Source organism: Polistes fuscatus, unplaced genomic scaffold (assembly GCF_010416935.1).
Source record: "Polistes fuscatus isolate 324 unplaced genomic scaffold, CU_Pfus_HIC Scaffold11, whole genome shotgun sequence".
Classification (NCBI taxonomy): domain Eukaryota; kingdom Metazoa; phylum Arthropoda; class Insecta; order Hymenoptera; family Vespidae; genus Polistes; species Polistes fuscatus.
The window spans coordinates 423,914-450,877 of NW_025113009.1; the positions used below are offsets into that span (position 1 = coordinate 423,914).

At 43.1% G+C, this 26,964-nt stretch overlaps 1 protein-coding gene and 1 long non-coding RNA gene across 6 annotated transcripts in view; one reads left to right on the forward strand and one right to left on the reverse strand.

Moving 5' to 3' along the window:
- The window catches only part of LOC122526505, a 45,970-nt gene extending 22,809 nt beyond the window's left edge, over positions 1 to 23,161 (reverse strand). The window contains exons 1-2 of one of the 3 annotated variants that reach the window (XR_006306086.1): positions 21,588 to 23,161; positions 386 to 532 (exon numbers count right to left, since the gene is read on the reverse strand). This is a non-coding gene — a long non-coding RNA (uncharacterized LOC122526505). Of the gene's footprint in view, positions 1 to 385; positions 533 to 11,552; positions 12,045 to 21,587 lie in introns of those variants that run through there. The other 2 variants (XR_006306085.1, XR_006306087.1) reach the window with 2 other exon arrangements.
- Positions 23,162 to 23,583: 422 nt separating this feature from the next.
- The window catches only part of LOC122526502 (protein groucho-like), an 87,591-nt gene continuing 84,210 nt past the window's right edge, over positions 23,584 to 26,964 (forward strand). Inside the window, exon 1 of one of the 3 annotated variants that reach the window (XM_043649942.1) lies at positions 23,584 to 26,207. In XM_043649942.1, the coding sequence (XP_043505877.1) occupies positions 26,148 to 26,207 (60 nt within the window). In that variant the 5' untranslated portion in view covers positions 23,584 to 26,147. The remainder of the gene's footprint in view (positions 26,208 to 26,964) is intronic. The other 2 variants (XM_043649941.1, XM_043649943.1) reach the window with 2 other exon arrangements.

Below are 26,964 nucleotides of genomic sequence, written 5' to 3' on the forward strand. Positions count from 1 at the left end.
AACGAACTAAATTCTCTTTTTCTTTGAAAAGAGGAAAGATTAAAAAAATAAAAAAGAAAAAAAAAACAAGAAACGAGAGAAAGTATTCCGGTTATAATCGGGACGAGAACCGGAGGAATTAAAGATAAAAGATACCACTGTCAGCGATAAAGAAGTAGCCGCATAATCCCAACTGGCCCGAAGGTATAATGTACTTACAATTAGGTATTTCTCTCTCTCTCTCTCTCTCTTTTATTTACCCCACTCTTTTTCTCTTTCTCACCCTTCGAGCCCACCCTTTAGTTCTTCAGCCGTCGCGTCGCTTCGTCCCCCGAACAAATTTCTTTCTCCCCCATCTCGTCTCGGCTCCACCGAGAGAAAGATATATACCCTCTGCCTTTTATACCTTAATCAGCAGCAGCAGCAGCAGCAGCAGCAGCAGTAGCAGTAGCAGCAGTAGCAGTAGAGCAGCTAGGGGTGGAAGGGTCCTTTCAAGAGCAACGGGCTGACCCACAAGGAACTCTACCATCCTTCTCTCCTATATATACATAACCTACGAAAGAAAAGAGAAGGGAAAAGTAGAGAAAAAAAAAAAGAAGAGAAAAAAAATAAAAGGTTGGAGTAGGATCCATCCCCAAGAACTTTGCCGCGTCTCGTTAGAAGAGACTCCAGAAGGGCGAAGGTAGGAGAAAAGTCGAGGAAAAGAAAAGCTTTCTTCTACCTTCCCTACCCTCCTCCCTTCGTCTTCCTTCTTCTTCGAGCTTGGTCCTTTTAGCAATAGCTCCGAGAAAGAAATGTTTAAGTGGGAAGGGTGCGTGCGTCTGGGAAATCTGTTATTTTGCAACCCCTCGCAGCAAACACCTTCGGTGCTTCTACCTATACAGGGTGAAAGTATTTAATGAGATTAGTAGAAAAATTGTTTGCTTTTCAAATTAATCTTCTCGATGTGGAATTCGAATCTTTCTTTTTCTTTTATTTTTTTTTCCGACCCATTATAATAATAATAATCTCTCTTACGATTTATAAGTGGATTAACGTGTTCGGTCTCGTATTATGTTTTTTTTTCTTTTATGAGTTATTTAGAAAAATGATCACTTAAATAAATACGAAATCAATCTCTTCGCAACTTAGCGTAGTTGACTATTTCGGTTTAATTGAAAGGGACGGCGATATATTTGAGACGATCGAGTTAAACGGAACACCCTGTATGTATAGGAGGGATAGGTAGGGGTGCCATCCGAATCCACAGGGGAGAACTACCCCCGGAGTAAGCTCTTTCGCTTTAGGAACTCATTGAGAAGTCTGTCGTCGTCATCGCAGCTACCCCGAAACGTCGTTCTAACCCCTGTTTAATCGGCCCACCCTTCCCTATCCCCCTTATTCTTCACCTCTTAGAGTCGTGTATACATAAATGTACGAGAGAGTATCCATACGTTCTTTTATTGTGCATCACGGATCGATGCTTCCTGAAAAGTAATACGAACGGTTCGACTTTGCGCATTCTTTTGACATTTGGTTAAAGCGATGATTTTTGATTCAACGTGACGTTCAATTAGATAAACGAATAAAACACTTAGGGGTGCCCCTTTTCTTTTTTTTTTTCAAATCAATCATTTTATTCCTACCCAAATGTGTTTTACAACTTTGTACTCTCAATTTGTTCCCGTTGCCTAAATTTACGAATTGAAAATAAAAAGAAAAAAGAGGAAAAAGAGGAGATCAATCTTTCACAGACGGAGAGAAAACAACATTAGATAAAATTGTATTCGAAATTTTGTCGCGGAAGGCGTTCTCACGAGGAGCAAGAAGGAGAAAAAGAAGAAGAGAGAAGAAGAAGATGAAGAAGAAGAAGAAAAGATGGGGCATCATCAAGAAGGCGCGTCTGAACCCACGGATACCGGCATTAGTCCTTCGTTTCCTACCTCTCTCTTTCTCTCTCCGTTCTTGTCTTCGTCCTTGGGTCTATCCATCTCTCGTCCACTCTCGCGAATCGACGATAGATTACGGTCGCGTGATTGCCCAAGCTGAGGGCGGTGCCCATATAATTACCCCCTTTTCCATAGTCCATCGGCCGGGCCTTTTACATCTTGCCCATCCCTCCTCGATTCGCAGCGAGGTTCCAATAAAGAAAACAATGGGGCTTTCCTTGCCGAGGAAGAGTGGAAGAGGTGATTCAGGGTACACCAAAAAAAAATAAAATAGAAAAAATATAAAAGGAAAAAGAAAACTAGAGAAAAAGAAAGAGAAAGAGAGAGTGGGTCGGTATACGTTCTTTTTAGTGCCGATTCACGTTGTCCATAATACGACGGTACTACAGGTCACGCTCGGTCTGGCTTCTCTCTCTCTCTCTCTCTCATTCTCTTTCTCTTCATGCTTCGTGGCATAATAAATCCTTTCGCCGAACCGCTCGACCGGAAACCGTACGATTTTGTACGCTCGAAACGTAGATGGTAGTTGGTACGCGAACGACGATGACGATGGACTACGTATCGTATTAATTTTCTATCGAGAGAAGAGAGAGAAAGAGAGAGGGAGAAAGAAAAAAAAGTACTACTATCTTAAAGAATAAAGCGTGAACAAATGTATAAGCAAGTAAAGACGTATGACGTTAAATGATTTATTTCCGATTCCTCATACTCAATTGTGATACATTTGCAGAGATTTTTTTTCTTTTTTTCAAAATATTTTTGTTTCGGATATAGTAACAGTAAAAAAAACCTCGATCCAATTCCGAGCAAATGGATTTAAAAGTACTTTGTCACGAATCAAAGTTCAAAAGAGAAAATACAGGTAGAAAATCTTTCTCTCTCTCTTTCTCTTTCTCTCTTTCTCGCTCGTTTTCTCTTACTCTCTTTCTATCTCCTTGGAAATCTTTGTATGCGTACAAGGTGAACGCAATGTCAACGGTTCTGCGCACAGAATACCGGAAACTTTGACGATTTCGCAGAGCCGATGGAGTCGTCCACGGATTACGTGACGTCGTACTCCTTCCAAGCAGAGAGAATCTACCTTTGCCAGCTATCTCTGTCCCTTTCTTTCTCTTACTCTCTTCATTCGGCTGTCTCCATTGCCACTCTCTCTCTCTCTCCCTCTCGAGAACTCGTTTAAGAGCTCGCTCGGTATTATTACACATTGAACCGAGAACGTTACCCGGTAGTTTCGCGAGATACTCTACTAAACGAGGATAAGGACGAGGACGAGGACGAAGAAGACGAGGACGAAGAAGACGAGGACGAGGACGACGGCCCGCGAGAAACAGAGATATTCAAAAGTCGCTTTTCCTTCGCCCTATGAAGTTCCTGCAATAAGTTCTACCGTCTGCGGCGAATGTATGCGAGTTTATTTCCTCGCCTTTCAACCCTCTACCTCTTTATACCCTTCCCCCCTCCTTCCTTCTCCTTCTCTCTTCCATCTCGAATACTTCTTACCAGCAGAGCGTTTTCCAAGCACGAATCATGCCAGAGATTTCACAGGCTATATAGCGTTTGTCGAAGAATTCGCGTTATATTCGCGTGAAACGCGTTTCACGTCGTAAAATATTTTTCTTCTTCTTCTGCTTCTTCTTCTTCTTTCTTCTTTCTTCTTTTTTCTTCTTTCCTTTCTTTTTTTACCTTCTGTTTTTTGTTCGATTTCGTTCTTTTCCTTTTCGATCTTCCCCCTCCATTCCCCCCACCCCACGACTTCGTACCTTTCCTTCTACGATCCGCGATCGTTTCTTTGGGTGAGGCACCAAAGGGTAAACTCGATTCTTTCACGGGCGAACGAAGAATAGCGGTCGTCTCGTATTTCGAAGCCACATTGACAATGAGAAAGAAAAAGAACGGGGGCCGGGGGGGAAAGAGAAAAGAGAGGATACAGGATCAAGGAGAAGAGATAGAAGAAGAAGAAGAAGGATGTGCGTTTGATCGTAAAAACCGCTTTACGCCACTTTGATTTTTCTTTTGTCGCGTCTAACAGTAGGATAGACATCATTGCGAAAGATTTCGTGCGAACGGAAGGCCAAACTTCCCCGTGTCCCTCTCGACACGTTTCAAATTGTGCGGGGAACTACACGACGAAATAAAAAAAAAAAGGAATAAAAAAGAGAAAAAGAAAAATGGCTCGAAAGAAATACAGAAGATAAAGAAACGTAATGCCCGTGGACCAACCATCCGTAGTTTTTTTTTTTTCTTTTTGTTTCCCCCCACACCGCCGGTAAAAAATATTTTTTATGCGTCGACGCTATTCGATACTATTACCATAGACGTTCTCGTTCCTCTTATTTTATTTTGCTTCGTTTCGTTTTGTTTCGTTTTATTTTATTTTTTCTTTTTCGGTTTCATTCTTTCTTCTCTATTTGTGTTTTTTAAATTCACACCCGATGAACTACTACGAGGCATTCGTCGGCAACGATTCGAAGAGTAAAATTGATACGACTATTTTTTTACTCCCTTATGGGTGGAAAGAGAGAGAGGAGGAAAGAACGAGAGAGGGGAAAAATAAAATAACAACCAGTGCCGAAACTAAATTCGCGCAGTGACCTGTTTTTTAAACAAACGATTATTTTCTTTTTCCTTTCTTTTTTTTCTAATTTTTACCTAGATCATCGAAAATAAACAAAAAGAGCCGAATAAATACGGTGAATTATTATCGGCACATGCGATCAATGAAAATATACTTATATATATATAGGTATATATAAATAAAGCAAAAAAAAAACATAGGATGAGATATTAAGTCTCGATTAAAACGAGCGCGAAAAATCTGTGAAAGAGAAGCCAAGAGAGAATCTTTAATCGCGTGCTGGAATCGATCGTGAAGTAATTACGTCTATTAGAGGGTAGGCGAGAATCAAGAGGAAAAGAAGACAAAAAAGAAGAAGAGGACAAAGAAGAAAAAAGATAAACAGGAAACAAGAATATCCGTCCGGTTAACGAAGGAATATTAGATAATAAAAAATAACGTTCCACGTTGACGAATTTCTGACTCGCGTCGTTGAAAAGAATGCGAGGCGGATGTTGTCGAGTGGTGGTGGTGGTGGTGGTAGTAGTGGGATAGTGACTTTGCTGATCGGCAACCGATAGATGATTTAGTTTTACAAATACGAGTGGAGCGTAGAATCGTAGAATTCTCTTTCTCCCTTGATGCCAACAACAACGACAACAACGACAACGACAACGACAACGACAACAGCAACGGCAACGGCAACAGCAGCTCCCTCTTCTCGCAAAGCTTCTTCTTCTTGTTCTTCTTCTCGGCACCCTCCTCTCCTCGTCCTCATCGTCGACGAGCAAAACCCGGGCGAGTGATTAAAACGCCAGTGGATAGCGGCGGTCCGAGCGCGTCTCGAGGGTTAATTAAAACCTCTCTAATTATTTATAAACAGTCGTTTCTTTTCCCCGCGCGATAATAAACGCGTAACATCGCCGAGAAGGGAGTAAAAGAGAGGAGTTAGGGAAAAAGAGAGAGAAAGAGAGGTCGGGATTGGTCGAGGGATTCCCTTGGAGTCTTCCGATTGGTCCAGGCATATAACCTTCTCTCCCTCTTTCTTTCTCTCTCCCTCTTTCCTTCAGGAGACTCCGCGCGGACTCGATTCTTCCATCTTTCTCTCCCTCTCCTTTGGTTCGGCGTCCTCTTTCTTCTCGTAAAGGCCAACACCGGTTCCTACGTATTACTACTAGTCCTCTCTCTTTTTCCCTCCCCTCGAGTCTCTCTCGAGTTCTCTCGCTCAACGTCCGCCCTCTCTTTCCCTTTTCTCGCGCTCGAGCTCGGTCTACCAGCGCGTAATCTGTAAATCCTCGAGCGTGGAGAGAGAACGTAGAAGTCCGGTAAGTTGCTCGAACGGAATCCTCCAGCTCCGTCTCGCTCGCTCTACCTCTCGTGTTGTACCTTCTCTTTTTCTTCTTCTTCTTCTTCTTCTTTCACCGATGTCGGGGCCTCTTCCTCTCGTCCGCGCGCACTTTTCACTCCGGGCTCCTCCGGTGCCCACTCGAGGAAGATGAAGAAGGAAGCGAAAGGGGGATTTCTTTCAGCGCCGATAAAAGCTTCGCCTCGCTGCCCAATATTGATTCGCGCTCTAATCTGCGGAGAGGCCCTTCGTTCTTCTTTCTTTACTCATTCCTCTTTCCCTCTCTTTTACTCTTCAGACTCCATCCCACGACGTCTCCTTGTCGTCGATCTCGTCGTCGTCGTCGTCGTCGTCGTCGTCGTTCTCCTCCTCCATCACCTCCAACTTCGTCGTCGTAGTAGTAGTCGTAGTCGTAGTAGTCGTTTCCGTCGTTCTCCAGCTCGTTGCCGAGAAAATAAACCGCTGATACCCTCGGTGGTGGTATAAGTAATAACTTTGGTCAAGGCGTAAGAAAGACGATATCGGAAAGACGGCATCTGCCGCGAGATATACTACACCTACGTAATTCGGTAGTTACGACCAATGGGGAAAAATATATCGACCATTTTTATCTCCCCCGATGATTTTCATCAAATTCAACTCGACGAGTTTACAAACGATTCATTTCTATATTATACGAATTCATTTCATTCGACGTTATTCCAAAGAAAAATGCTCTGCTATTCGATCTACAAGAAGGAATTACATTGATAATGTTCGCGTTATAAAACGTCGGGACGAGCATGTCACTGGATCGTTCTACGCGGTCAACTGTAACAAATTGCACGGTCCAATTGAATAATCCAGGAGGGTCGTGTTTCTTCGTGGCAGCCTCGTTGCTCGTAACTCAGGCGGTAATACAAATTTAAGGAAACACCCGGCGCGAGACCGAGAAAAGCAAAAGGAAAAATTGCGGAGGTGAGCTTGAGGTTGCCCTGGGAGGAAAGGAAAAGAACGACCGAAAGGAGAGACCGGAGTAAGAAATGGACGAGGGAGGAAGGAAGGAAGGAAGGAAGGAAGGAAGGAAAGAGAATAGGAAAGGATCGCGCTACGGTGATGGTGGCGACGGCAGCAATGAAAAATAATGGCGTAGTACCGCCCTCGTCGTTCTTCATGCTCTCTCTTACATTTTACCATTCCTAGAGTAAGAAGGAAAAGCCGGAAAAGAGCAGAGCAAAGCGGAGAAGAGAAGAGCCGAGCAACTCTCTCGCACCCTTTAATCTTCGCCTTAAGCCACGAGCCGTTTCGCGCGTTTAGCGCCAAATGAAAAATTCATTTCTACAAAGGTGACAGGAGAGAACTTCTCCTCCCCCGCCGACTTTTTCCGAGCGCTTCTTAATGCCCCCCAACCACCGTCACGGAATTCATTACGAGAGTGTCTCCGTTACGGCGTTCTCGTTCCGCAACGATTTACCGGTGCGAACGACAACCATGCAAAATCGAACATTTTCCTCGCGATTTTACGTCTCTCGCCGCAAGAAGTAATACGCGTTAAATACGTTCCAATTGGAAACGGAGGTAGACGAAACTTTCCGTTTCTCTCCTTTTCTCTCTCTATGGATCCACATGCGAGAAATTCCTACTACGTATCTACCTACCTACCTACCTACCTTCCTACCTACCTACCTACCTACCTACCTACCTCTTGGAATCAAGTTCTTCGAAGATGCGGAGAAACTAATGCATCCTTGAAAGCCGAGCAACGCGTTACGATCGGGCGAATAGTAAGAGGAACTCTCGAAGAAAAATACGTTTTATCTCGACGTTCCCGTATAAACGAATCGACTCGGTTAAAAGAAATATTATTCGATAAAAAGAGAATTTCGATGAGACTACGACTACGACGACGACTACGACGACGACGACGATGACGACAACGATGTCAAAGAAGTAGAATTTTAATGCGAACGTTTGCGAAGTGGATCGATCGAGATGATAAATCCCGGTAAAACGGTCCAAGGATTAACCCCCTTCTTTTGCTTCTCCTCCTCTTCTAGCTCCTCCTTTTTTCCTTCTCTCGTCGTCGTCGTCGTCGTCGTCGTAGTTTCCCGACGGTGGCAGCGCGTTTAAGGATGCCAATTGAATTAACTCCTCGTTCTTACGAGATACCACGACCGGATAGCCTTTTCTCTTTGTCACAATTAAGCGATATTTACATAGCGTGAGATCCCACAAACGACGGGTGTGCCAGCAGCAGCAGCACCAACACCACCACCATCACCAGCAGCAGCAGCGGCAGCAGCAGCACTAGCAAACCTCGACTACTTATACTTTTTTTCTACGAGACTTTCTCGTTTTACGTAAGCGCCGAGCATGCTAAATTATCTCCAACGCGCATTACATTTGCTGGCGTTGGTGCGACGATTTATCAGTCGCGATTGGATTACTATATTTTCTCTCTGAAGTAGCACGCACACTCTCGTACTCGCGCACGGAACATGCGATTTGCATGCAAAGCGGCGATCAAGCGTCTATCGTATAATGCATACACATACCTGTGTACATACGTAGATATCTAAGTATAACGCTGCCATTAATATGAAAGCCTGTAAATCGATTTGCCGTTTGCGAGCATTTTTTCCCCGCATTTTTTCCAAACCCGTGTAGAAAAGAAAAGAAAAGTAAAGAAAAGTAATGTAAGAGAAAAAGAAAAAACGAATCGCGGGAATATCTCGCGCAAAAAGAATACCTAAATACGCTTGATGTCTTTACTTTTTTAAAAAGCACCATCGCGCTGCTACGCCGTTAATTCGATCGGAACGGTGCTTCGTTTATCGCGGAGCATCCTCTTCATAACTGTCTTCCCATTTTACGTAATTATAACCGTCTGAAAGAGGAGGACAGATTCGAGAAGCATCTTTCTCACGGCCGGGAGGAACGTACCCTTTATCCTTTAATCACTTTTCTTTTTTTCCTCATCTCGTTCAACCCGGAAGGAGAGAAGAATCGATTCGAAAAGGGCTGGCAATTTTAAATATCACAAAAAAAAAAAGAAAAAAAAAAACAGAAAAACGGCGAGAGATACAACACGGTGGTCGAGCTAGGCGAATGTTTTTTGGTATGCGTAAGTATAGTTGCACGTAGGTGTATTATTTCGTCGTGTGTGGCTAAACGAGAAAAAAACTCTTTAACGAGCGTGTTAAGAAAGGGAAAATAATTAATATCGGCCACGGTTGCTCTCCTCCTTACGGTTTTACCATCCCTCTCTTCTCCTCTATCTCAACCCTCCTTTCTCGATCGTGTTGTCTTATGCAGATGCAACCGAAGCGCATTAGTGGCAGGTACGTACAAACTTGCCCACGCCACGCAGCTACCTTCGCGCGTGCATATGGCTTTAATGGATGTAGTACATAACCACGGACGAGAGGGTGTATCGATGCCACACCGTTTGCCTATCTATATACGTCCTCGCCGTTTAATCTCTAATAATTCCACGAGCAAAGCGAACGAGCAAGCAAACCTGAGAGAGAGAGAGAGAGATAGCGATAGAAACGTTATGCAAAACGACTTCTCGCCGATCCGCCCTTACTTCGAACAAACCGAGCCGAAATATACTCTTATTATCGTCTTATTTATTTTATTTTATTTTATATTTTCTTTATTTTTATGTCACGCATCGATGCCTCTCTTCTTTGTCTATCGTCATCCTTACGTGATACTTGGAAAAAAAAGAGAAAAAGAGAGAGAGAAAAAAAAGCATCTCAACGTAGCACGAAATTCGAACGTTTATCTTGTCTCGTTTCTTATTTCAATCCTATTAATTCCATTGGGGAACGGCAGCGGTGGCGGCGGCATCGTTAATGAATTCGCAGGAGTGATGTAAAGCGCGATTGAAGTCGGTAAGTTATGTAAAGTAATAAATTTACAAGACGGCTACAGTGACATGATTATTACACACTACGTACGCGTACCGTAAGGAAAGAGAATTGTTATCGTTCTTACGATCGGTAATAAGATTAAAAAAAAGGTAAGATTCATTGAACGTATGTCGGTTCAGAGAGGGCTGAGCAAAGGATAATCGAGGACCCCCTTAAATGGATTTGAGCGAGTATCGATGATAATGTATGTGGAGTAACTAATTATTAGTAGCCGACTTGGCCATTTAATTGGCCCGAACCTCTCTCTGTGACCTTTGAATTTAATTGTACATACATACGTACATATATATATATATATAGTATTTGCTTTATACGTATATGTATATATATAAGTAAAATACGTACACTTAACTATAGACATGCTTCGTTTCTCGCCGACGAGAAATCGTTTATTAACGAAGTCGGTTACACCTGTATGAGACTCCTCGATGACGAATATTAAAAAATACAATTTCTCGATGGCTTTAAAACGACACCCCGACGAAGGTGCATAACTTTAACGAAAGCAATTACGTTTGCTATAAAAAGAAGATGTTATCTGAAATGTTGATTGTCATATAGGAAGTTATCATTGTTGATAATATATCTTAATTCGCGAAGAAAATCGAATAAATTAAATGACATCGTGACGTATCAATCGATGCGAAAAATACAAATTTTAAAAGAATAATTCGAAGAAAGGAAAAGTATCGTTATCGACAAACAATGCGATATTGTTTGTAATAATAAAGCTATGATTGATAATGAGGTGAAACGTAAGTAAGGTAGTTCAACGTATCGAAACCGATATTGCGCTACATTATATCATATTCTGCCCCAAATGTGAGCATATATGCACACGCTCATTATGAAAGAATTTACACAAAAAATAAAAAAATTAAACGGCAAAATAGAAAAATGATTATTCCGAATTAAAATCTACAAGCTTGATAATCCAGGGGCATGTATAATCACGTATGCAATCCTGGTTCCTGTTCAGAACTTATTAATATAATCCGAACTCATAAATGTCGGACAACTTTTTAATAAGGTTTATCTATATATCAAAACTTATACAATTTAATTTCACTACAATAATTTCTTCTATTTTTATAATCTGTATAAAAATAGTTGAATGATTTTTATATAATTTCTTTCTGCTTTATGTGAATTGTATATTTATTTATTAATAATTTTAGAATTATAATGTGCATATATACCTATAATATACTTATATGCATTCATGAGTAGTGACTATAATTTTTTGTATTTTCATTCGCTTCGAAAGATTTATACATTTTCAATTAGAATTACGCGTATTAAAAAATAAGCTAGAAGTAAAATAAAAGCTAATTTTTTTCCGATGTATGTATTTCTATTTGTAAAGAAAGATTTTCATTTGTTTTTTAATATTTATTTCGATAATTAATAAATATAATATATGTGTGTGTTTGTTGTTATATTGGTTCTTCTATTGAAATTATTTTCGAAATAATTATTAAATATAATCTTAAATATTTGATAAGCTTACTTAAAATGCATATACATATTAAAATATATATTAAATATAATAGGTTGCTAGGAAATTTAGATAATTAATAAGTATATTCATGTATATATCGATTATTTGATTAAAATTATTCAAAAATAATCGTTATACGTATCCCAAATTTTTGATATGCTTAATTAGAATGTATATATGTACATATTAAAACATCATACTATTTCTAAGAGTCTAGAATAAGTCGAGCATATAAATGATTTTAATTCATTCCTGGCAGTTAAATAAATAAATAATATTTTACTTGAGAGGTATGTTTAAAAAAACTGACGTCAAGACTAATAATTTCTAAAATAATTATTAATTAGAAATATTTAATGTACATTCGCGATATCCCACGAAAAGTAGAGTTCCATAATAAATAACTTTAAAAACATGTGATATAACTTTTAAATAATTTTTTTTATAATCACACGGAGAAAAAACCGAGGATAGGGAAATCTGAAATCTGTATGGGTTTTATTTCAATCCTCTCTTTCCTCTTCTCTTTCCCAATTATACTCCTCCTCCTTTAAGTGTTGTTTCATAAAATTTTGTCGTTACCGTCGCCTTAAGAAGTAACATTTCAAAAAGAAAAGAATTTATCGCAAATAGTAATAGTATGGGGGAAGATGAAACGGGAGCAACGGAAACTCGAAAAAGATTATTCGACACGGTGAACTGCCTCGAAATTTTTCCACTTCGACGTGCCAAGCATCGAACGACTATCATCCCTCTTTTTCTCCGTTTTTCTTGTTTTTTCTTTTTTTTTCTCCTCTTCCCTTCTTCCTTTCGTCTTTTCCTGCAACAAAACCATCGCTAAACACGAGGGCGTGTGTAGTACGGTCGTGTATCGAATTTCGATTCCGTTGGTCGATTGCGTATACGCTCGACCACTCCAACTCTACCGGGGTTCAAATTTCTCGAGGACCTCTCGTTATTTACTGTCATCCGACTCGGTTACGCCTTCTTCGTCCAGTCTCTTTCTCTTTTTCTCTCTCTCTCTCTTTCTCGCTAAATTGCTCACTCACTTTCTTTACTTTTTTTTTCCTCTATCTCGGCTTTCTCGTCCTTGAGCAAAATCGGTAGAACTATAAGACGACAAAAAAAAAAGCTAAGGCAAGAAACCGAAGGTCCCTCTCAAAATTCAGTCGAAATCTTTCCCTCAACATTCGAATCCCGATGTTAAATTAAATCAGATTGGATTCGAAGAAAGCAATTGGACGGGTAAGGTCTGGAGAATCCTCTAACGCAAACGGAGGAATGCAAAGATCCATCCTTCCCCGTTCTTCCTTTATATTATATTGCTCTCTTCCATCCTTGCATTTGTGTCATGTCGGTGACGGGACATCTATTTACTACTATATAACATTGAGTAAAATTCGTAACTATCTCTTAAAATTCGTATACTGTTACGGTTACTAAATTTTAGTATCTTTTGATTGAAGACAATTTAGAAATAAATTCAGTAAATATGTAATTAACGCATATACTAATATATTTATTTTTAAATAATCTTCATCTAAAACATACTATATCAATATATATATAAAATATATAAAAAACGTTAATCTCTAATAAAACAGCTTTATAAATAACAGATTGTAAATACTGTAAATATGATGTAGTCGATAAATAAATTTGTAAAACTCTGTTACAGAGCAACCGACTTTCCTGAAAAATCTCAACAATATAAAAATTAAGATTATTTGTCTAATATATATAGAAAACATCGATCTAATAAAACAGCAGATTCCTGAAAAGACACATCAAAAATATATGACGTTGTTGATCACCTCTAGCGTCACGAACGAATACTTTTGCAGATGAAGAAAATATTTCTTTGTCTGCTTGATTTAATCGTTTCTAAGAGCTGTTTTTGGAGTCTCCATAACGCATGTACGCGTTGCTTGGATGTACGAGTCCTCCTACTCGTTCGTTCATCGTTCCTCGTCGTTCTCCGAGTCGATCGGAGATAAACGATGCATTGTCTCGGATGTTCGAGCGACGACTACCACCAGAGAATCGTCGTCGTCGTCGTCGTCGTCGTCGTGGTGGCTGTCGTTGCCGTCTTGCTGCCGTTGCTGCCGTTGGCTCTTGAGGGGCATACCTCGTATATGCAGATACGCTTTCGCCTCGATGTATACCGAGGCCATTATGCTCGCTCCAAAGGCCCTCCACTCGTCTGAATTTACGAACGTTTCCCTCTCTCTCTCTCTCTCTCTCTCACCATCTATCTATCTATATCTATATGCTTGCTGCGTGAGCGAGCGAGCGAGCGAGCACATTCCGTAACTGTGTTTGTATGTGTGTGTGTCTTTCTCCGTGTCGCTTTGTACGCACGAGCTTCGTTATTATTCGAAGCGAGAAAGCATTGTCATGAGGAGAAACGTAAAGTTTACGATCGTTATCGAGTATCCTCTCTTGATTTTTCTCCTTCTGCTTCTCTCCTATACAATTTCAACGCAACACACAACAAGAGAAAAAAAAAGAAAGAAGGAAAGGAAAAAAAAAACGTCGTCTGTTTCATTGGAAATTTGCAAAACAATTTCCGAGATTCCGATCGTTCTGTACTGTAGCAAAAAGAATATAAAAAAAAAAATGGACAACATTTGTAAGAAGGAGAATGAGTAGGAGGGAGGATTTGATTTTGCGTTAAAGAAAAATAAATCTTGGTTAGATAAGCCTTTGAAAGGATCCCCTTAAATAGAAAACGTCAAGTTTAGGAGGTAGGTAGGTAACGGTGTCATCGTCAAAATTTGTCGTCGTGACTGTCGGAACGCAAAGTGGGCTTCTTTTAAAAAAGGGAAGTCGGCTTGTCGGTAGAAAAAGACTTTTTTCCGCTCCCTTTAGCTTTGGCTTCTCCCCGTTCGTGTATCCTCGACGCGTTTACAGGATGAAGCGTGTAAACGGAGGAGGAAAAAGAAAAAGAGGAGAAATAGGCGGCGGATGCCTTGAAGCAGCCCGCGTAAATCTGATTACGAGACGAAAGCAGGAGTCGCCTCATAAATTCTCGATGAAAGTCGACGTTAGAGAAAATGTCGGGGGCTTCTCGTGTGCCAGCAGCAGCCAGCCCTCTTTATATAAAAAGAAAAAGAAAAAAAATAAATAAAAGGAAAAGAAAAGAAAAAAAGAGAAAAATGAGCGAGCGCCTTTAGCGTTTAGGTGTTGACCTCCACCCTAATCGAAGCCACTGGCGAGTCCGAAGAATTTATTTATTCGCTTAACGCGCCTTTTATGAACCCTTCGGTGCGGGTGACGGGCTCGCACGTTCCTTCCTGGCGAGTTTGTGTGCGTGTGTTACTGGCTGGAACGAAGAGGGGAGGAAGAAGACAAAAAGACGAGGGATGAGAGAGAGAGAGAGAGAGAGAGAGAGGGGAAAAACGTAAATTAGTGGACTTACACGCTCGGCAGCCCCCATTAAGCTAACGTAGCGAAGTATTATTAAGTCACCGCCCGTCGCCGATAGTTACGGACGACCTCCTGCGCTCGTGGATAATAATAATAGAGCACTGTGTGGGCCCAGGACGAAGTCGTAGTCGTCGTCGTCGTCGTCGTCGTCGTCGTAGCCGACTATGACGATGACGACGGCGAGGACTACGACGTAGGCTGGGATAATAATAACACAATAGCCCGTCACAATGGATAACCGGCTAATAAATGGGGGAAAAGGAATAGAGACGATCGTCCGATGAAGCGACCAACAGAACCCTTACGTGTGTCTATCTATGTACGTAGATATATTTATACTATGTATATAAGTACCTATCTGTATTTCTCCGAGTAACTTGCCGAGAGATATCAGACGAGAATAGTTCGGAAAATTCAGAAAAGCGCACATCTTAGAAATCCATGACTTAACTCGCTCCGTGTGAATAAAAGACGAGATTGGAAAAAAGAAAAAAGGATGTAAAAAAAGAAATCTTTTTGTCGAGGTTAAAACTTTAGCCGCGACAATATTTCCACGTTGTCGAGCGGAAAGAGTTCTCTTGAGAAACTAAAGAGTAGAGATGAGGAGGGAACGTATCTATTCGAAAATTCCAATCGTCACGCTTCGTAAAATCGTCTCCGCACTTTGATATTCGCAAATTTTCTCTACTACTTTACGCTCAATTTTGTAAACAAAATGGATATATTGTTTTAACAATTTACAATAAGTAAATAGAACGATATCTATAAATTGTATATTTGAAAAAAAGAATAAAAATAAAAAAATAAACTTTTGAAGATTGCGAGTGTGCGTAAAATTGCGCATTAGTATTAGGAGTACATCGTTTATATGTATGATCCATAACGAACAATTGGAACGATATGTTCGAGCAGCTCGACATCGATGTCACTATTCATAACATCGAAAGCATCGAGACGGAAAGCAGCAGCGGGCTCGGTATCGATAGAAATTAGCCGAATTAGTATAATGCGGCCCGATCGCTCATCATTTTCTCCTACACCGTATTACGCAACGCGCGAACCTGTCGGTGTTTATCTTTACCGATCTGGAAGCACGATCGACATCGTAAACGGTAGCATATAGGCGATATATACATGCAAACGACGACGTCGATCGCCAGATGAATTTTTAATTATGCATGCGCGTCCGCGCCTCTCCGCATACCCATGCATTATTATTATAGCTCTCTTCCTCTTTCCCTCTCTCTTTCGCTCGCTCGCTCAGTGGATCTCTTTCTCTCGTTGGTTATATGGGCATTTAATGGTAGAGTGGCGATCGATAAACGATCGTCGTCGTGCTCGTATTCGAGATTTCCGTGTCGCAACACGGGATGGCCGGTTAGTATTACGCTACACCGTCGACAGAGCAAATGAGTAATTATTCGGCACGCATGCCCGATCTCGTTAATCGTAGCATCGGGCAATGCCTTACGGCTTAGCCAGCGTACGGCGGCTTGTGGCTTATGGCTTAACAGCCTCCTGCCTTCTCGTATACCGCCTGACGCCGGACCTGTCTACTAATCTACCCCTCTCTCCCTCTCTCCCTCCCTCTCTCATCTTACTCTCCGTCTATCGCTCTCTCGTTAGTTCACCGATTTTCTTTCTCGCTTCTCCATCAGATTCTCTTCTCCTTTTCGTCCTTCTAGTTCGGGATCGGATCGTGAAAAGCGGATTACGTTCTCGGAGAGCACATTCTTTCGAGACGAGGGCTTCCTCGAGAGCCGAGAGATAAGGCTGATCCTCCACTCTCGACAAAGGGACTTCGTCCGCTTCGATAACTGAGAATACCTGTCTCTTTATAAGGCTCTAACGAACCGATTTGTTTCGGAGAAGAGATAATATCCAATCTCGATCGTCTCGTCAATTCCCTTCGCTAATTGCATTTCTTTGTTGTCTCTTTTATAAACTTACGTATTTAGCTACTTACTTATTTACATATATATGTATTTCAAAATAGATCGGAACACTGATTCTTCTCTATTTCCTTCAAATCTTACTAATATCTGTTCTGTATAAATATATACAGAATCAGAGTATCGATTTGGTAGTACATTCTTTGATTACAAGATTTAATATATTATGTAGGATTCGTGAAAAAATTGGGCCGACTGGACCGGGACTCGAACCCGGATCTTCCACTTTCCGGGCGACTGCTCTTTAACCATTGAGCTATCCAAGACCTACCGTCCAATCTCCTCACGAATGCCTATTTAAGTGTTTGACTTGGAGGCGCTCGCATCCCACATATATTTGAAAATATAAATCAAAGAGGACCGACGGAATATCTGAGAATTCTTGGAAAAGATACCTGCATAATCGCCTTTAATCTTTTGATACACCTGTCCTTTGAAGGTATATCGAGAGAAAGAGGAAGAGAGAGAGCGAGAGAGAGAGAAGGCAAGCAAGAGTATATACACCTAAGTCTTGCAAACGTTCCCTAAGCGAGGAGGATACTAGGATGCGGGCATTTATGCGGGCGTATACGCGCGATCGCACGAGCTAGTGCAACACGTGGCGTTGCCACCGCAACTGCGTCTAATTAGCCGCTCGGTTGCGCGCAGAATTGAATTTCAATCGTCGTAATTCGCTGATTCGCTTCGTGCGTGCGAGCATGAAAGCATGGAGAACGGAGAAGGATCGAGAGCGAGAAGAAGCTGCTACAGACGAAACGAATCGGTTTCGAGATCACGGAACAGTGTGCGAAAGAGAAATAGAGACAGGGAGAGAGAGAGAGAGAGAGAACAGCAACGACTAATTAAACGTCTTAGAGATTTTCTCTTTCCCTAGTCTCATCGAAGAGGATACATTTCCTAACGTTTCTCTAAATGGTAATGGCAGCTTCGAAAACACACTCGCTGTTCATCTTTGACGTCTGAGTTGTGGCCTCGTGCGAACTACCGTACGAAACGCAGGGATTCTCTGGTTGACTGGTAACCGAAGTAGTAGAGGGTAAAGCTTCGAGAGGGAAGGCTATGTTTTTGACGAGACCGGCTCTCGCTCTCGGTTTCTCTCGCTCTCGGTTTCTCTCGCTCTCGGTTTCTCTCTCTCTCATTCTCTCTCCCTCGATGGATTTATTTAAGGGCGTGTATTCACCAGGAGATACAATGGCAACACGACTTTACGGAGGGTGAAATCTCTCTCTTTCTCTCCTTCTCTCCGTCTTGCTTGCACGCTTGGCGAAGGTTTACAGACGACATCTGCGGCCAGTTTCGACCCCCCGGCGTGACGAAACGTCGAATAACGAATGGGTCACAGAGAGTAGGGAGAATTTCGAGGACAGAAGAGCTCTTTAAGGACGCTAACTGACCGAAGGGTGTGCCGTTGCTGACACGACGCTGCTTCTGTATTTTCGAAAGGACGAACTAGGGAGAATCATGAAGCAGCTAGGCGGTAAATCGACCGTTAAAAATCTCTTACACGATTCTGTTGGCATTCTTTGCCCCTCTCTTCATTTTCTTTTTTGTTTTTTTCTCTTAGTATATTCCTCGCATTCTCTCTTTCTTTTTTATCGTATAATCCTGCAACGAAATGGTACTGACCCCTCGATGTCACAAAATCATCTCTAACCATTTTGCTCGTTCCCACTTCGTTGAACTGTTGAATATTGTCTGTCTCGTATCGATCGATGTAGAGAAAACAGTGCAAAGCAGAGATGTATTCTGAAATAGTGCAAATTTCCAAGAAGAGGATAGAGAAATTCACGTTGAGATGTAGAGATAACGTCATATGAAAGTTTTCGTTTTCCGTTTTGCGAGGAGTGGCAGAGTGTGTGGGCGCTTTATCGCGCGACGAAGTTTCCACATGAGCTCATGTACTCCCGTAGAGTCGGAACGTCCTAGTAGTACTCTCGAGCTTTCCTACCTCTTGTACATACGTACTACCTACATAGATACTACGAGTACTCTCCGTGCCGTTGTAACGATCCTAGTGGTGGTGGTGGTGGTGGTGGCGATGACGATGCTGGTGTAACTTTACAAACGTACATTACGCGTCTCCTCCGACTGCATGGTAAATGCGTTGTCGCGCGCACCGAGAACACTATAACACTATATTCGAGCACGCGTTACCCGCCGTGAGTACACGTGTACAATGTGCACCGTGGTACGCGATAGTAGGATCTGGGCCAATGGCGTGGGGGGCATAAGGATGACGTTATTTGATTATCTTCGACGTCGACGATTCGCTCTTCTATTTGCCCGACAAAGCTAATGATAATTTATGATGACTGAATAGAAAGACGAATAGAGATAGAGACACGGATAAATAGAGAGAGAGAGAGAGAGAGAGAGAAAGAGGAGGAAAAAAAGAAAAAGAGAAAGAGAAGCAAAGTAATTAGAGGGTCTCGATGGCTCTTTTAAACATCGATAACGAGCGTTCGTAAAGCATGCCCTGGAGATTTCTCGAGCAACCGAAGGCCCCGTACGCTAACAAAGATTTATCTTGTACGCTTCGTCGAACGCAAAAGGATACCGATCTCTCTCTCTTTCTCTCTTTGTCTCCCTTTCCCTCTTGGTTCGTCGCGATTCATAGAAGCGAATATCAGCACTGCGAAAGTTTGTGTTGAGCACCGATACAATAGAGAACACTAGACGAAAACGGTAGGGTTCTCCTCGCGCGAAAGGATCCACTCGATGCGAGTGCTACTTCGTTGAGCGTTAGTCGACGGTACCTTTGTAAAGCTATAACTCGAGTTAATCGTGTCGTTCGAAGTGAGAGAGAGAGCGAGAGAGGGAAAGAAAGAGAGAAAGAGAGAGCAAAAGTGGGAACACGATCGATTCTCGAGTCTCTTTCGTTATCGCTTACGAAACGTAGCGAGAAAGTCGATTCTTTTGCGATAATCGTGGCTTTCGAGCTTAATTTCTCGAGATAATTATTATTACGGCACGTAAATAATTTCATAACGAGCGAGAGAAGAAGCGCGCACGAGCCGTTCTCAAATTTTCGCAGCTCTCGCGGTAATTAACGAAATACAAATTGCAAGGAACGCGTTCCCACGCTGGTGAGGTTCATAAAGTGAGTAACGCGCTCTCCCTGTCCAAGCTCATTAATTAATTCAGCTCCATGAATAAAAAGAAAGAAAAATAAGGGGAAGAATGGAAAGGAAAGAAAAGGAAAGGAAGGAGACAAAGAACCGAGTAGAAGATGCGTAGGAGGGGGAGAGGGATGGGATTGAAGATCGTAGAGGGTCTTCCTCGAGTTACCTGCTGGTGCTGGTGGTGGTGCTCGAGCCGGATCCATAAATACACTTGGCCGTGTTAATTCCGTGTGCCGAGCACGAGACCGAGCAAGAGACCGGAGCAAGAGACCGAGCTAGCAGGCAGCAAAGCAGGCGGTCGAGCAAGCGGCCGAGCCACTACCGGTATTAACCGAGTCCAACGACACGCGGTTACACCGCGAAAAGGGAGATAATTTCGAGCTTGGCCCATCCTACCTCGAGCCAATTTGTCTCCGGCCGTCGGATAAAACGTCGACGTAGCCGGCTGTTATTTGTAATTTGGATAACGGTACTCCGCGTTTTGTGCCAGAACCGCGGAAGACATTTGTCAACGTACCCGCGCACTCGCGCGAAACTCTTTTGCCAAAAACTTTTTTCCCTATTTTGTTGAACACTTTTATATAACGTTAGTCGCAGCAAGCCCGTTTAACCATCGTTTCTCATCTTTTCTTTTCTTTTCTTTTCTTCTGTGTTTGGCCAAACTTCATTCTTCCCTGATCTTTTTTTTCTGCTCTTTCACGTAGCAAATATCATGTTCGATCACAAGAACGAGCACTGGAGATCCATCGAACTTAATTGCTAACATCGTTCGACTGGGAAAGCTTTCGTTTATCCATTAAGCATCGAGTTCGGTTCTACTCCACCGACAGTCAGCAGACATTAGCCAAATGTTCTCCCCTCGATCGACCACCGTGTCGAGGAGCGACCTCGAGTCGACCCTTCGAGCCTCGTCTAGAAATTCGATCCTTTGGGATAATGCTGGCTCTTCATCCACCTCCGGAGAAAGAGAAAGAGAGAGAGAGAGAGATAAAGATGAAAGAGAAAGAGACTAAACGTGATTCCTCGAATCTCGGATTATGGTGTACGAAAACACGTTGTACGCAGCGTGTCGCGTTAATGGTTATGGCATGGGCGTGATGTTTACCACTCACCGCTCGTTAAGATTTTTATATATATCGCGATCGATCCGACGAAGGTCGACTCCTTGCGATCCGATCTTGCTATAAAACGAATCAAGTTTTCTCGGAACAGCCTTTTGCTCGTAGCTCGTAACTACTTTTCAGCTATGGATCACAGCATATCCGGCTGGTCCTAAAGTCAGTATCTCTTCTCAAGCTGTTCGTTTTATTCTCTCTCTCTCTCTCTCGCTCTCTGTTTGTCCTGTTTTTCTCTCGATGGTATACATTAATGAGGCTCGAAGTGGTCGATCGCGTCCTCTTGGCAACGTCCGACAGTCTTGGCGTTGCCGAGTAGGAGTCGAGCCTCTTACGAGATCTCCTCTCGTGCGGTTGGATAAAGTGGTCGCTGGTCGAGAGCGAGAGAGATTCAGAAAGAGAGAGAGAGAGAGAGACGACGCGGTTGCCCGGTGCACTCAACCAATTATAATTAATTACGTCGGCCCCTTCGTATATAGACCGCCATTTTCAAGGAGGAAATTCTCTCATACGATGACACTAATAGAGAGCCCACCTGAGGCGCTTCCTACGAAAGGTATTCCCGGATATAACGACTTCTTTTTCCGAATGTAATTTTTATCGAAACAACGATTGATACGCACTAGGGAAAGAGACGAACTTATCTGTTTAGATACCACGTATCTTAGCTTTTTCCGTCTATCTCATAGATTATTAAGAGCAGCGATTTAAGATAAGGATAGATCGTGTAAACGATAATACCTACCCATCGGCCAAGTTTGGCGAGTTAACGAGCTCAGAGCTGTTGACTCTTTTTCTTGTGCGAAGGTAGATTTCAAAGGGATCTAGTGTCACGTTTTTCTTGATCTTCCTTCGTACGCTACTTCTATCCTCTTACACGGTCGAGCGGTCCGCGTTGCACGATCCGGCAGCTTTTCGTAATTCGCAAGATCCGCGATGATCGGGCAAGGTCGCCACAGGTTGAGAACATCGGTGTGGTTAGCCGCGGCGACCGCAGCGACTGGTTCTGCCGCCTATTGGCGTCTCTCTCGCTATCGCTTTTCACGGCATCGTTCGGTCTCCCTCGCACTTGCTCGCGTGCTTCTCGTCTACGCGCCACTTTCGTTCCTTTTCCCTCTCGGTCGCGCTTTGGCCAGAGTTCGGTGAGTACCGCGCAGAACCGCGCCGAGGACACGTATCCACGGAGCGAACACGGTGAACACGCAAACCGGCTGCGGCAGGCGGCAAGCGGCTGGCAAGGCGGCTCTGTATAAACCGCAGCCGACCAAGCGCGACCGACAGCTACGCCAACACTCTACGGTACTGCCTTATATTCCTTCTTCGCCCAGTGGAAAGGAGATAAAGAGCCGCACCTGAGAAAAGAGAGCAAGGGAGATACAAAGCAAAATACGCTCACGGTTCTCGCGATAAACAAAACCCACCGTCGCCGCGGTACGTCACGTATTTATTTCATTAAGGGTAGGTCCCGCGCCATCGCCTCCGCCATGCACCAACCGACGAATATACGACTCCGAGAATCAAAGAGGGAGGCAGAGAGGGAGAGAGAGAATGAGAAAGAGCTCTCGCGTATATATAATCACGCACATATACACCTACCATCTCGCGTTCCGCGAAGCATGACAATGGGGTTTTCTAATCCTTCTTTGGATTAAGGGTCGAAAGCAGAGCTCGCTGTACGGCAGAGCGAGAGAGCTTCAGGTAATGGGATCGACGTTTCGTTATGTTACTTTTCCATTCTCATCCTCGGCCTCTCTATCTTCCGACTGGCGCAGCACCACCGCCGCCACCGTTACCACCACCGCTGCCACCATCACCACCACCACATCACATCACCCTGAACAGCCTTTGCTGTTTCGGTTCGTAGGGTCCATCCCACAGAGTCCTCTTCCACCTCCTCTTCATCCTTCACCAGCACCACCTTCTCCACCTCCTCCCTCAACCGTGTTTTTCCTCGTGTAGCCCCCTATTTTTCATGTTTCGCTGCGGCTTCGCGTAGCACCTTCATTTCGTATAGCTATGGCCATAGAGAACGCGAGAAAGAGAGAGAACGAAGAAGTCCGCGCGGACTAAACGCGCGGACGTCGATCGAAAAAGTCACGTCGAGGATTGGACGAGGACGAGCTCTCATTCGAGTCTTTGCGCCAGTAGCACAGAGTGGTAGGGAGAATAAGGCTACGATTGGCCAAGGCTCGCCTATGAGCGTTCCGATTGGTCGAGGCGTCGTAGTAGAATCCACGCGGACGGCTTCCCTTACGAGGCTGCTGGACGATAGCGGCAATCAAGTAGGAAACTGCTTGGGACTGTGTGCTGCGCGATATTCACATAGGGGCATCCCCTTACCACACACGCGAGCAACCCGGTCCTCACTACTTGCGCATGTACGTTCGCAACCGTGATGAGGGAGTGAGAGTGAGATACGTGCGTCTACATATATTCTATTCACGGAGGGAGTGAGAGAGAGAGGAAGTGAGAGAAAGAGAGAGAGAGAGAGAGAGAGAAGAGAAAGCATGCTTACTCTCTCTTGCCCTTTCTTCCTTCCTATCCCTACCCCTTGTTACTCTCTACTCTCGCTCTCGCACTTTATGCAGCCACGGTATGTAGGGGTTGGGAAAACGGGTGGAGGCGCCATATTTGTGGTGGTATGGGAGGTGAGGGAAATCACGAGTACCGAGAGAGAGAATGACGTGGGGTAGTGGGAAGGGGAGGAGGGGAGGGTAGAGGGAAAGAGCGAGTTTATGCGGACATCCGTGTCAGCCCGGTGACGGCCATTTTGCGAAAAACTTTCGATTTGTTTGCACGCGTCGGCTGAAGGGGGGAGACGAACGACGGCTAATACTCGCGCGTATGTACGCCACGGCCGCGATTTCGTCGATCTATCCACCTATCTATGCTTCCAATGATCCTGTCTTCTTCTCGGTATATACTTACCTCCACTTGGAATCGTTCGAAGAACCATACAATACCGAGATCGTCTTCTTCCTTCATCCACCGATTGATACTTTCCTTGAAATAATCTAAGCCATCGACTAGACTCCTGAATAGTTTAAGGGGGGAGTAAGATACGTAATCAACGTCGATAAATGTATACATAGGTATACTTACTTACTTTCGTTGAGTCAGTCGCTATTTTTAAATTTCATCTCCCGCGGCGGCGTATCGTTTCGCGTAGTGCAAACAAAATCAGGGCGCGTCGAACGGTGATGGAGGGAAAAAGACAGAAGAGAGAAAGAGAAGAAGCTTCGACAAAATATTCTCGAAGCCTTCCTCTCTTATCGGCGATGAGCCATGCACGAGTCGTGACTAATTTCGATCGTTTGTAGAACCGCCAATGACGACGACGTAAATACATATATACATGTAGAGGAGTATACGTAAATGGGAGTAGCGCAACTTCTCTCCTCCGTATTTTGCACGAGAAATGCTAGGAGAAACATATAGTCGTAAAATAAGACGAGTTCGAGCATGCTAACGCCTGACGCCTTAGATACTTCATGGAAAAAAGAATAACAATAGAAAATAGATGGTGTTTCTTTTACATTTTATTTTCGGTCTGTTAGATGCTACGTTTTAATAGAAGTTTCGAACGGCCCGTCATCGATTTGATCTCCCTGCGATCGAAAAATAAAAACGTCGAGTTTGATCGTGTTAACTCGGTAGAGAGCATTAAAATCAACTTGGCTGAGGAACATCCAGCCATCGGAAAGCGCGAAAGGGCATGCACGCGTCAGCTTGTACGTGTGAGTGGAAAGAGAGAAAGAGAGAGAGAGAGAGGATAGAGAGTAAAGTACTATCGAGGGAGGGGGCGCATCAGAAAGGGGAGAGCATCGTAGCGACGTTTTAACGAGCCGTGATTTTCGTGCTCGCCTTTTCGAGGCCCTTACATAACGCGACTTAATTGTGAAGGAGCTATCGCGCCGGTTAATACGAGCCTTGAGGACGAAGGAGAGAGAGAGGAAGAGAGAGAGAGAGCGACAAGGAGATGGAAACGACAGAGACGATGGAGACGATGGAGACGACGAAGACGACGACTACGTTCGAGGGGCTGCTTGGCGGGTCTAAGTGCGGTGAAGCGAGGCAGCATTGCTGCTGAAAGAAAGAACGAGCGATATCTAAGAGAGAAAGAGAGACAGAAAGTGAAAGAGAGAGAGAGTGAGCGAGAAAGAACGAGGGAGCAGAAAGGTGTGGGGTGGTGATTGTGGTGGAAAAGAGATAGAAGGAGAACGAGTAAGAGACCGCCGAGTGGGAGAGTCGCGGCGCAGAGTGGGGATACATCCCCACTACTTCGGCGTCCATCAGTCGCGCCGTGTACGTCGTTGGAAGAGGTTATTTCGCGTCGCGAAACTTTACAAGTATACGACGCTTCGACAACGATCGCGCGTTTTTCGTTCAGAAGCTTCGAGTTGGAAGCAAAAGTGAGTGTACGGGGTATAGTTTTTTGAAGTGTTCAGTGGATGATAGGCGAAAGGATCGTACCAGTGAACATAATTGTGTTTTGTTTCCCTCGGTGTAACTGTGAATACGAAGAGTAACGGAATTATCGACCTCTTTGACAATGGTGGGTGAAATAAATAAATCTTTCGTAAAATTCGAGTTATTATCTCGCGGTGACACTAAATCGTTTTTCGTTCATCTTTGAAAAAGCATATTTTCGTTGGCGTCTTTCCGCGTACGTTTCTCGCGGTTCCGTTCGTCTCTGTAGCTCTCTATCTTACCGACTGACCTGAAAGTGGGAAAAGAACGTGACACTTGCTAGCCGGCCACGGCGTCTTGGCTGTCACCGCCTTTGAATAATTCTTTTCCATTCCTTCCAGTTCTTCTTATCATTTTATAGTAGTTGTTTTTATTACCTTTATCGTGATTTTCGTCGACGCCGTCGTTGCCTTCGCGATTCGGATCAACGCGAACCGGATCGATGAAAAAGGGAGGTGTTGAGGAGGAACGTGGAGCATGCCGATGGATCCTTGTCGACGAAAAGAAATTGTGATCGTCGTTCGGAGGGACGCTTGGATCGTCCAGAAAAATCTTTCTACGGGGGCACGCCGTTCCAGCTGTTCCAGTCGTTCCAACCGTTCCAGCCGTTTCAACCGTTCCTCATCGACAGCATAGCCCGCGCGAGTTTTCGCCGTTTGAATTCGGCGCTAATCTTTTGTTTTCTACTTTCTAAAGTAGTCGTTCGTAAATTCCGTGCAGTTATCTTCTCGCGCTTCGGTGAATCGCGATGACGCGACCTTGACACTCCCAAATTTTTTGGATATTTTTTTTCGTGAAGGAAAATAACCAAGAAGACTGGACAAGGAATATTATTATGTATCCCAGTGCTGGAATCAACGCGGCTGCGGTGGCTGCTGCTGCCGCGAGGCATCCGGTGAGTACTAAATTAATTTTTACCTTTCTTTTTTTCCTCTTTTTTTTCTTCTTTTATTCCTTTTACTGGACTTCTATCATTAGCATCGAAGTTATCCAACTATGTATATAGTCGCAAAGTCGATGCACTGAACGAAACGTTTCTTTTTCACGTTATACCGGCTTATCAGTTACTATTTTCTACTCGCGCGATATATACTCGCCGTCGTTTCGGCTGAGCAAACTCTTTTCGTAGAATTACAAACTTTTCTCGTTTTGAGCATTTTTTAAACAAGATTTTCTCCCTTTACTTTCCCTTTTTTTTACCTCTTATTTGATACGGTAAAAGGTATGGTTTACTCGAATATATTGCTTTTTACAATAAAGCTTTCTAATTTTATTACTACGATTCAAATAACTTTTTAAATCGATTTTCTTATTTATTTTTCGAGTTATTCGACTATTTATGTCTCGCGGATGTCAAACTTTGCTTTTATAACCTTGTAGAATTTCTTTCTGTTCACTACAATTATTTTTTTTAGAAAAATACAAATAACATTTATTTCCTATAAATTTGACGATTTTTTTTCACCGCACACTGAGAACTTTTAATCGTTACAAAAGTCATTTTGTTTTCTTTTCTTTTCTTTTCTTTTCCCACACACATTTTTGTTATTAGAATACATATCCGTGTATTTAAATATTCTCGTTCCTTCGAAAGCTGAATAAATTTTTTAAAGGCCACCGAGGTGTAACGCCTTTTTTTAATCAAGAAAAAT